This window comes from Oxyura jamaicensis (genome assembly GCF_011077185.1).
Source record: "Oxyura jamaicensis isolate SHBP4307 breed ruddy duck chromosome 6 unlocalized genomic scaffold, BPBGC_Ojam_1.0 oxy6_random_OJ106626, whole genome shotgun sequence".
Taxonomy (NCBI): domain Eukaryota; kingdom Metazoa; phylum Chordata; class Aves; order Anseriformes; family Anatidae; genus Oxyura; species Oxyura jamaicensis.
In genome coordinates, this window is record NW_023304019.1 from 76,337 (window position 1) to 86,904 (window position 10,568).

Sequence of the window (10,568 nt, forward strand, 5' to 3'; positions counted from 1 at the left end):
GGGCGAGATTTCTCCCCTCCCTCCCCCCCCTTTTTTTTTTCTTTTCTCCCCTTTTTTGTTCAGTACCAGAAAATATAAATATATCTTGTAAAACCAAGGGCCGCCCGCAGCGCACGGCCGCGTTGCCCGGTGGAAACGGGGAGCCCGGGTGCAGCGCCCGGCACCATCGGGGTCGAACGCGGACCCCAAAAGACTTTTCCCCGCCCGGAGGGGCAGCATCGGCGGTGCCGGTACCTCCTCGGGTACCGCGGCTGCCGAAATTTTCCGGGAGAAGGCACGGGGAGGGCGGCTGGCCCCGGGATGGGGAGCCAGGCTGCTAAAAAAAAAAACAAGCAAAAAAAAAAAAAAACAAAAAAACAAACCCTCGATTTCCAGGCGTTGTTCCTTAAAACGAGTTTTGGGAAGGGGGCAGGTGTATGGGAGCTGGAGGCGACGTGGCAAAAAAAAAAACCAAACAAACAAAAACACACGAAAAAAATAAAACGGGAGGAAAAAAAAAAAAAACAAGTGGGAAGCGGCGAAGGAGAGCAGGAGGGCGCCCGGTCAGATGTCCATCTCGAACTGCGCGTCGTCCCCTGCAAGAGACACGGAGAGAGGCGTGAGCGTGGAGATGTGGCGCGTCCCCCCGGGCGCCGAGGAGGGGACACGAGGCTTGTCCCGCTCCCCTTACCCGCGGGCGGCTTCCCGTCGTGATTGCTCAGGCTGCTGCTGCTGCCGGCCTCCGCTTTGGGCTCGTCGGCGGCGCCGGGGCTGGTGACGCCGGGGATGTCGGGGAGGTGGCACGGCGGCGTCTGCGCCATGGGCGAGTTGCGGCGGTCCAGCAGGAACTTGCGGTCGTAGATGATGCGGGTACCTGGGGCGGGCGGGAGGACGCGGCCTTCGTCACCTCTTCCTCGAGGACAGCCTCCGCTCGAGGACAGCCTCCGCTCCGAGGCACCCGGGCGGCCTCGCGGACCCACCCCGAGCCTCTTCTGTTTGCAGAAGGAGGCGGCCCGGCCACCGCGGCGGAGGACACGCAGCCTCCCTCTGGGCCTCCAGCCCAAGAAGCAGAGGCTCCAGGAGGCTCCAGGAGGCCCGGGGAGGGAGGACGCGGCCCCGCGCCGCTGCTCCGCGCCCTTATCAGCGCCGATAACCCACCGCGGGAGCAACACGGCGGCGCGGGGCCAAGGACGCTCCAAGAGCCTCCGCGGAGGCCCAGGGGCGCTGGAGGCCGTCGGAGGCCGGCTCACCCGGAGGGCGTCGAGCGGCCGAGCGCGGACGTGTGTCCCCCCCCCCCCCCAGCTACCCCTCAGCGAGGGGGGAGAGGGGATTCGGGCGGTTTTCTCCCCAAAACGCCTCCCGCGCTCCCCGCTCCCGTGGGATTTTGGGGGGCCGACGCCGTTAACCCTCCGTGCCAGGTGCCTGCGGGTGCCCCGAAATCCTACATAAACCCTAATGGGGCTGGCTCCTCTGCGTGGGGACTGGGGGGGGGGCCCCACGCCACGCGTGGGGGGGGTCCCATGCTCCGTGGGGGGGGTCCCCAAACTGTGTGGGGTTGCCACGCTCCATGGGGGGGTCCCACACTCCATGGGGGGGGTCCCACATTTCGGGGAGGGGGGGCCCACATTTCGGGGAGGGGGGGCCCACATTTCGGGGAGGGTCCCCAAACTGTGGGGGGGTTCCCACGCTCCGTGGGGTGGGCTCCAACTCTTCGTGTGGGGTGTCTCATGCTCTGTGAGGGGGTTCCATGCACTGTAAGGGGGTCCCACGCTGTGGATACGGGTGTGGGGAGGGTTCCCACGCTCATCGGGGGTGTTCCCACGCTCCGTGGGCAGGTTCCCACGCTCCACGGGGGGTTCCCACGCTCCGTGGGGGGGTTCCCACGCTCGGCGGGGGGGTCCCACGCTGCACGAGGGGTTCCCACACCGCTCTTGGGATGCTCCCACACCCCTGCGGCCGCCGCGGAGCGGCAGGACGGATCGGGGGAGCGGGTCACGCGTGGGTGCAAGTTGATTTTAGTTTTTTTTTCCCCTTGGAAGCCGGGGGGAGGGGGGGGGGGGGGGGGGCGTACTAAAACGGCCCGCCCCCCGCGCCCCCCCCCCCACGCCGGGGCGGGGAGGGAGCCGCCGGCGGGGGTGCAGTGGGCGGGGGGCAGCTGCGTGGCGTCGCTCAGGGCCACGGTGCGCGTGGGGATGGCGCGGCTCTGGCTGGGCGGGCGGCCGCCGGCGGACGCCATGGCCCCGCGCTATTGTCCCCGGGGCGGCGCCACCGCGGGGCGGGGCCCGCCGCCTGCCCCCGCCCGGCACACGTGGGGCAGCGGGCAGCGCTCCGGGCGGGCGCCCCGGGGACCCGGGTTCGGATCCCGGCTCGGGAAGGCGGCGCCACGTGGCCGCCGCGGGGTGGGAGCGGGGGGGGGGGGGGGGTCGAATATTTTATATTATTTTTCTTCTCTTATTTTTTTAATTTTAAAAAAAATGTTTGTATTTTTTGTACTTTTTATTGTTTTCTTAGTTTTGTAATTTTGATTTTTTGTTTATATTTTTTATTTTGATACTTTCTACCACTAATTTTTTCTTTTTCTATTTTTTACTGTTTTGTTTGTATTTTTTATTTTTGTACCTTTAGCCTTATTATTCTTTTCTTATTTTTGTATGCTTGAATTCCTTTATTCCTTTTTTATTTATTTATTTTTGTACTTTTTACCATTTTATGATTTTATCCTTTTGTGCTTTTTATTTTTTTCTTTGCATTTTTTCTTTTTGCATTTTCTCCCTTTTTATTATTTTTGTATTTTTTTGTGTGTGTGCTTTTGTGCTTTTTATTTTCCCACTTTTTATTTTTGTACTTCCTACCTTCTCCTTATTTTTTATTTCTGTATTTTTATTTTTTTACGTTTGTACTTTTTTTTTTTTTGCTTTCTCCCTTTTTCCCGTTTTTATTATGGTGATTTATCTTATTATGGTGATTTATCCTTTTGTGTTTTTATTTGTGTACTTTTTGCCTTATTTATTTATTTGCTTATTTATTTATTTTATCGTTGCAGTTTTCCTTTTTGGGGTGTTTTGTTTGTATTTTAATGGTTTGTATTTTTTTTCTCCGCGTTTTTTTCTTATTTATTGTCCTTTTTATTTTGCATTTTTTCCTCTTGTTTTTTTATTGCCATTTTTTCCACTTGTTGCACGCGTTCACCTCACGTATTTATCCTTCACCCACCCCACCCCTCTCACGGCACCCCCCCCCCCGCCTCCCCGTCCCACCCCCAAAACCCAAACAGGAATAAGACCACGACACCCCTCCCACCGTCACCGTCACCCCCCCCTGGATCCCGGAGCAGGCGTCCCGGGCCTTATATCTTATTTTTAGCCTCCCGCCATCCCCGGGGACCGCGGCCGGCCCTATGCAGCGGCGGATGGGCGAGGCGGTGGCCAGGGTGGCCAGGAGGGTGAACGAGGCGGTGGAGGCCCGCGAGGACGCCCTGGGTAAGGCCGGGGCCCCCCGGGTGCCAGGGGGCGGCCGGCGAGCCCCCGCGTCCCCCCAGAAATAAATCCCCGGTGTGGATGGGGAAGGGCAAGGGGCCGCGGCCCCCTCCCCAAATCCCCCGTCCTGCAGCAGAGAGGCCTGCTCGGGAAGAGGGGGTGAGGAAAACGCGTGTCCCGTCCCCCTGTCCCCGTATGGGGGAGCGCAGGGAGGTTTTTTTCGGAGGACGAGCGCGGCGTTTGGCAGCCTCCGGCCTGCACCTGCCCCCGGCCGTCACTCGGCTCTCCCCGGGGCAGACCTGGCCGACTGCAAGCTGGTGGCCTTCCCCGCCGGCATCTACAAAGCCATGAGGAGCGTCGCCGAGGGCATCCACCGCATCTCGCTGGCCAACAACGAGCTGAGGGCCCTCGCCGGCCGCTTCGCCACCACCTTCAGCCAGCTGCGAGGTAAGGGGCGGCCTCCGATGGGCCTCCACGGCTCAAGGAACACGAATTCTCCCCCTTTTTTTTTTTTTTTTTTCTCTTCTCCCCTCAGAGCTCAACCTGGAGGGCAACCTCCTGCACCGCCTGCCCGAGGAGCTGGGGTCCCTGCTGCACCTGCGGGCCATCAACCTCGCCCGCAACAAGTTTCGGCGCTTCCCCGAGCCCCTGGCGGCCGCCCCTGCCCTGGAGAGCATCGACCTGGAAGGGAACGAGATCGCAGGTGAGAGGGAGAGAGCTTGGAGGTGGAAGCCAGGGGTGAAAGAGGTCTCTGTGCAAGTCCCCCCCAACCTCCTCCTGGGCTCCTCCATTTGGTGGCCTCCATTGGAGGACTTGGTCCTTGCATGGCTTGAACTGGAGGCCCACAGATGGAGAGCAGCCAGCCGACCCGACACACCACCAAGGGACCACCAGTCCCTGCCTGCTCTAGGCGGACACCATGCTGGTTTTCTCCATGTGTCTCCAAAAAAAGCCACCACAGCCTTTCCTCACCACCTCATCAGGAGTACTGGGAGAAGCAGGGGTTTCCGGGCGTCTCCTCTTGGCCAACGCCACCATCCCAGGTCCTTCCCAGGCCAGCTAAAGCTCCTCACTCACAGCTCTATCTTCTGGGCCATCATGAAGCCCCCTGGATCACCCTAGAACCCCAATGGGGAAGGAGAGCCCACCAGCCTGAGCCTAACAGCCCCCCACCCTTGGAGCCCTTGGGGCATAGGGCTAAGATGGTGGGACACTCGTTTCATCCCAGCGGACCCTGGGGGAGACACCAAGAGGACATTTTCTCTCACCACGTGGTGTCATCTACAAGCCACCTGCCATAGCTGGTAGAAGACCTTTGCCACAGCCTCAGAAACGGGGCTAAAGCACCCAAAATTCATCCTGGTGCTGCTACCTAGCAGCAGGAGCCTAGCTTGTGGGACTGGTGGGAGCAGGATGGATTTCCTGCAGAAGATGGGTGGAGGCTGGGGAGGGTGAGCTTAGGGGCAGGAGGGTTGCAGAAGGGTTGGGTTCTGGTGCTGCTGCTGTCACCATCCCAACCACGTGTGGTTCCTGGTCCTGCATGTCTTCTGCCGGGGCTGCCACCAGGCTGTGACCCAGGCTGAAGGTATCTGGAGGCTCCTGAGTCACCTGCTGGGCACGTTGAGCCGCAGCTGGAGGCCGTGGGTGATGTTCTCCAGGGAAACAGGAGGACAAGTAGCTCAATTAATGCCTACGTGGAGCCCCTGGGCTCCGAATCCAGGCTGAGTGCCACCAGCTGCCCTTTTCATCTCAAGGAGCTCTCAAGCTGCAGCGTAACCATGCATCTATTAGCGCCAGGGCTTTTAACTCTTTCCCTGCTCATCTGAGGGGGTTCTGGAGCTGTATTTTTCACCCTCGAGGGCGATGCCACCACGCAGCTGCGCGCATTTAGTCGGAGCCGTCATCCCTTCCCTCGCCTATTCCCCGGCAGCCTTTGATCAGAGCTAGCTGTTTTTATTTCGCTGTTATTATCATATTCTGATCTGAGGAAAATTACTGTTGGCTTTAATTATGAAAGAAGTTTTTTTTTTTTTTTTTTCTTTTTTTTTTTTTTTTCCTTGCTGCGTTTTAATGCCCGTATTCTCCTTCCCCAGCCGTTCCACTCGGAAAAAGCAGGAAGAGGAGGGGAGAGAGGCTGTAAAACACGGGTGCTGCGGCTCCCTGACAGGCCTCGCACTGATTTTTCTGGTGGGGTAAAAACACCAGCCCTTTCTCCAGGAATCCCCCCCCCTGACATTCTGCCCCCACTTTGCTCCCTCCTGCAGAGGTGCCGGTGGAGGTGCTGGCCTCCATGGCCTCCCTGCGGAGCCTCAACCTGCGCGCCAACCCCGTGTGCCCCGACATGCGCCTGCTCGTCCGGCCCCTCGTCCCCTTCGAGCTGCTGCTGTCACCCGAGGGCGACGTCCCCGAAGCCTGACACAGTCCTGCCTGGTGGCGCGGCCTCCAGCTGCGGACACCGCCCGATTAAACGTGTGTTGCACGCACTTTGCTCGCTGCATCCATGAGTTACCTGCTCCATAAAACCACTCCGCCGGTACCCGCGGGTCCTGGCGCTGCGTTTGTCACCCTGCATGTGGTGGCGGGTCCCCAGGGGGCTGGTGACATAGCGATGGGCCTCCGTGGGGCCCCCGTGATGGACACACAACGTGTGCGCTGTGGTGTCCTCAAGTCTTCCCAAGCCCTGGCGTCTGCAGAGCTAGGAGGACGACGGGGGGCTGCAAAGATGCGGGGGGGGGGGGGGGGGGGGGCACACACGGGGCGTTAGGAGAGCCTCCAGCCCCCAGGTGTCAGGAGGTGGCCCCGTCCCCATCCCGCGGGGACACAGCTTTCCCTGCCTCGCTGCGCAGGGAGCACACACACCGGGGGGGCGCGAGGGGTATCTGGGCTGGGGGCTCCCTGGGGGGGCACCCACCCCCGGGCTGCCCCCGCCGCAGGGGGACAACATTTGCCCCGTGGACTTGCCGTGCCCCGTGGCAGGAGGACTGGGGAGGGGGCTCGGGGGACCCCAGCCCCCAGGTGACAACATCTGCAAAGCTGCTCCGGCTCCATCCCCGCCGAGCCGCCCGTGGGTACCCCGGTATCCATGGCGATGGGAGGATGCCCCCCCCTCCGCCCCCCCAGCCGCTGCCGCATCCGCAGCCGGCGGTGACGGTGGCACGGGAGCGATGCTCGGCGCTGGGGACCCCCGGCCGGAGGAGAGCTGGAGCCCCCCGGCCCCATGCAGGCGCTGCGGAACCCGGAGCCCGGCGGGGGTGAGTAGCGAGGCGGAGGTTTCGTTTCCCTCCCTTATTGCGGTTTTTCCTTCCCCACCAACCTGGGGAAGTCCCCGCCACCGAGATATCCCCGGCGAAGGGGAGGACGCATCCCCATCCAGCTCGGAGCAGGGGGGCTGTTTTTTCTCTCCCCTTCCTCCTGCTGCCTCCTCCCGGAGCATCCTTTGGTTTCTCACCTGGCACTGCTGCAAGAAATTGCAGCCCAGGGAGATAAAGTCGGGCAAAGTTTCGGGCTTCATCAAGGTGTCGGGCGATGCTGCTGCGGGCTCTGTGACTGCCCGGTCCAAAATTTCCCTTTTCCTGCCTTAAAATCGCAGCCTGTGTCTGCACAGGGTGAGTCCCTCCCTGCCCAGCGTCCCCCCCCATCCCTGCCGGGGGCCGGTGCGCGGACCTGCTCCCCCTGGTAGGTCTGCAGCAGCAAAACGATGTCCCCCCGTCCACCAGGAGCTCCCCTGGTCCCAGGTAATTATCATAATTACGTATAATTAATGCTGGGTGTGTGAGGAGAGTGCAGGGGCTCCTCTTTCCCGTGCACCGGGGATGCTCACGGACCAACTGGGCTGGAGACCACACTGATGCATCTGCTGCGTGGTCTGAGCGTTGCAGCGTGTCAGATGGACTTCTCCCCATGCCCTGCTTTCCTGTCGTGAGCCCTAAAAAAAAAAAACCACCACGAGAACAAGATGCCCGCTGGGTTTCCTTTAACTGTACATCAAAAATTCATTCCGAGCTTTGAGGAACATCCACAGCGCGGAGCCAACCCACCCGCTGGCCCAGCCCCATGAGCTGGAAGCGGGGACACGGCTGGGATCCCCCACGTCTGAGGGCATCTCCACACCTTCCAGGGCAACTGGGAAAAGAAGGGAAGGATCGCTTCCTCCCCTGCCACCTTCATTTTTCTGCTGTCCCTTCCACAGACCCTTCCAATGGCAGCTGGGCCAACGCCAGCGAGAGCCACCTCCTGAAGGAGAACTACACCTTCCTGGCATACTACCAGCACTCCTCGCCCGTGGCTGCCATGTTCATCCTGGCCTACACCTTCATCTTCCTCATGTGCATGATTGGCAACATCCTGGTGTGCTTCATCGTGGTGAAGAACCGCCAGATGCGGACAGTCACCAACATGTTCATCCTCAACCTGGCCATCAGCGACCTGCTGGTGGGCATCTTCTGCATGCCCACCACCTTGGTGGACAACCTCATCACGGGTGAGGCAGCAGGGCAGCGGATGGGTGCTGGCTGGGGTGTGATGGGGAAGTGGTGGGAGACACCATAAGCCTTCTCCTCGCCCTCCCTAGGAGGCCACCTCCAAAACTCCTGCACATCTTCTGTGCTGAGGACGAGGAGGGCGGGTGGTGGGCCGTGTCTGATGGAGGTTCGGAGCCGTAACGTTGCTTTCCATCATCTTGAGTGTCACGGGCCACAGCCAGGGGCAGAATATTTCTGTATTTATTGCCGCCTGCAATTTGGTGATTGCGGCCCCGTGCCCAGCCAAGGCAGGATGTCGCGTCCTCCAGCTTCCAACAGGCCGCGGGCGGTTTTCCACCACACCGTATTTTGAAGGTAAAAGGGGTTTTGGTGGCTCTGTGGCCCCACGACATCACCCGTGTTCCTGCTCCAGTGCTGTGCTTACCCAGTGCCATTCAACACCTTAGCGGGGGAAGCAAATTAAAGCCCTGCAGATCGAGAACCCAAAGGCTGGTCCCTCTGATAATAGCTGGAGTCCTGCAGAAGTGCAGGAGAAAGGGCGAGGGAAAGTATTTATGATGTCACCTCGCTCGATAACCTTCTGAAAAGTGTAATACAAATCTTTTTAAACATTTTTTTTTTAATATCTGTACTGCTAAAGGCCATCTCTGTATGAATAACAAGTGAAAAACACAGCTCCCCTGCTTAGGACCAGGATTTAGCATCGCACGGTGGATGGGGACATCTAGAGGGAGCTGCTGATGGACACGGCTGAGCCGAACGTGTTCATCCTCAGGGGTGATGAGGCAGGGGATGACGTGGGGACGTGGGCCAGCCCACCACCCCCAGCGCTTCCTCTGTGCTTGCAGGGTGGCCCTTTGACAACACCATGTGCAAAATGAGCGGCCTGGTGCAGGGCATGTCTGTCTCGGCCTCGGTCTTCACGCTGGTGGCTATCGCCGTGGAGAGGTATGTTGGGGTGGGGGGCTCCTGAGACCTCAGCCTGCATCGTGTTGGGGTAACCCAAGGCTGCAAAGACCTCCCGAGGCTAAGGAGACCTCCCACTGCATGAAGCCATCCCCTCCCACCACTGGGTGCCGGCCACCTTCCCTCCCCAGGGATGTCCCATCATGGGCACAGCCCTCATCCCAAGCTTGGTGCCCGTGCAGCACCACATCCCCGCTCTCCATCACCTCGCGAGGTGCCCACAAAGGTGTGGCGATGGTGAACATGAAACCCAGGTCAAAGCCGCGATCATGCAGTTGGCCACCTCCTTGGGGTCCTACAAGGAGGTCCTACCAACCCCGCAGGTTTCGCTGCATCGTCCACCCCTTCCGGCAGAAGCTGACGCTGAGGAAAGCCCTGGTGACCATCGCTGTCATCTGGGTGCTGGCCCTGCTCATCATGTGCCCCTCCGCCATCACCCTGACCGTCACCAGGGAGGAGCACCACTTCATGGTGGACACCTACAACAACTCCTACCCCCTCTACTCCTGCTGGGAGGCCTGGCCCGAGACGGGGATGAGGAGGATCTACACCACCGTCCTCTTCTCCCACATCTACGTGGCCCCCCTGGCCCTCATCGTCGTCATGTACACCCGCATCGCCTTCAAGCTCTTCAAGTCGGCGGCGCCCGCTCACGGCGCCCGGCCCGAGGAGCCAGAGGGGAGGAAGGTGTCTCGCAGGAAGGCGAAGGTCATCAACATGCTCATCATCATGGCCCTCTTCTTCACCCTCTCCTGGCTGCCCCTCTGGACGCTGATGCTGCTGATGGACTACGGGTGCCTCAGCGAGCGCCAGCTCCGCCTGGTCGCCGTCTACGTCTTCCCCTTTGCCCACTGGCTGGCCTTCTTCAACAGCAGCGCCAACCCCATCATCTACGGCTACTTCAACGAGAACTTCCGCCGGGGCTTCCAGGAGGCCTTCAGGGCCCCCTTCTGCTCGCCACCGCGCCGGCGCCACCGCGGGCCCTACGGCGCCCGCAACCGTGTCTTCACCCTGGCCCGGGCCAGCGACTCGCCCCCTCACTCCGAATCGGGGCCCCTGGCGCCTCGCAGAACCGGCGTCCCCGCTTGGGACAGCTGAGCAGCCACGGCCAACACCGTGCCTGGTCACCACGGGGCCCGGTGGGGACCTCATGCATGACACTGTGGTAGGGAGGAACCCCCCCATATTGCTGTGGTTTGGTGGCCTTGATATGGGGCATGAACTTCCAACCCAAGGGCTTGTTGTGGGGAGGAACGAGGATTGAAATAAATGCACGTCTTGCTGATGCCATGTCCCTGAGTCCCACTGGTGTCCCCCCTTTACCCAGTCCCCGTCCGCCATCATGGGGGCACAGCAGTGGGGAAAGGTGCGTGAGAGTGGCCATGCCACACTGGGCCATGCCAGGAGGAACCATGCCATGCTGCTGACACCATGTGATGCCATATCTTGCTGGACCATGCCATGCCATGCTGAGGCGGCCTTGGTGGACCACACAACACTGTGGCAGCCTTGGTGGACCATGCCACCCTATGCTGGGGTGGCCCTGGTCACCCCATGTCAACCCATGCTCTTGAGGCTATGTTGTGCCATGCTGTGGTGGGCTTGGTGGACCATGTCACCCCATGCTGTGGTGGGCTTGGTGAACCATTCCGTGATGTGGTGGCCT

At 60.5% G+C, this 10,568-nt stretch overlaps 3 protein-coding genes across 7 annotated transcripts; 2 read left to right on the top strand and 1 right to left on the bottom strand.

The window, feature by feature from the left end:
- Positions 1-474: 474 nt before the first annotated feature.
- Positions 475-2,262, bottom strand: LOC118157519 (eukaryotic translation initiation factor 4E-binding protein 2-like). Its single transcript, XM_035311897.1, has 3 exons — positions 2,079-2,262; positions 671-855; positions 475-575 (listed from the first exon to the last, which is right to left on the bottom strand). The coding sequence occupies exons 1-3, from the start codon at positions 2,213-2,215 to the stop codon at positions 544-546; spliced, it is 354 nt and encodes a 117-aa protein (XP_035167788.1). The 5' UTR covers positions 2,216-2,262; the 3' UTR covers positions 475-543.
- A 1,023-nt stretch (positions 2,263-3,285) lies between these two features.
- LOC118157518 (leucine-rich repeat-containing protein 20-like) lies at positions 3,286-5,950 on the top strand. Of its 4 annotated transcripts, none has more exons than XM_035311892.1 (4): positions 3,293-3,458; positions 3,753-3,902; positions 3,991-4,158; positions 5,720-5,950. In XM_035311892.1, exons 1-4 carry the CDS (start codon positions 3,377-3,379, stop codon positions 5,869-5,871), a joined length of 552 nt encoding a protein of 183 aa, XP_035167783.1. In that variant the 5' UTR covers positions 3,293-3,376; the 3' UTR covers positions 5,872-5,950. The 4 variants fall into 4 exon arrangements, with proteins under 4 accessions (XP_035167787.1, XP_035167783.1, XP_035167785.1 ...); XM_035311894.1 differs by having other exon boundaries at positions 3,354-3,458; positions 3,589-3,902; XM_035311895.1 differs by having other exon boundaries at positions 3,376-3,458; positions 3,682-3,902.
- Positions 5,951-6,445: 495 nt separating this feature from the next.
- LOC118157517 (neuropeptide FF receptor 1-like) lies at positions 6,446-10,201 on the top strand. Of its 2 annotated transcripts, none has more exons than XM_035311890.1 (4): positions 6,446-6,706; positions 7,645-7,886; positions 8,785-8,884; positions 9,226-10,201. In XM_035311890.1, the coding sequence occupies exons 1-4, from the start codon at positions 6,552-6,554 to the stop codon at positions 9,998-10,000; spliced, it is 1,272 nt and encodes a 423-aa protein (XP_035167781.1). In that variant the 5' UTR covers positions 6,446-6,551; the 3' UTR covers positions 10,001-10,201. The 2 variants fall into 2 exon arrangements, with proteins under 2 accessions (XP_035167781.1, XP_035167782.1); XM_035311891.1 differs by having other exon boundaries at positions 6,538-6,706; positions 7,645-7,935.
- Positions 10,202-10,568: the final 367 nt, after the last annotated feature.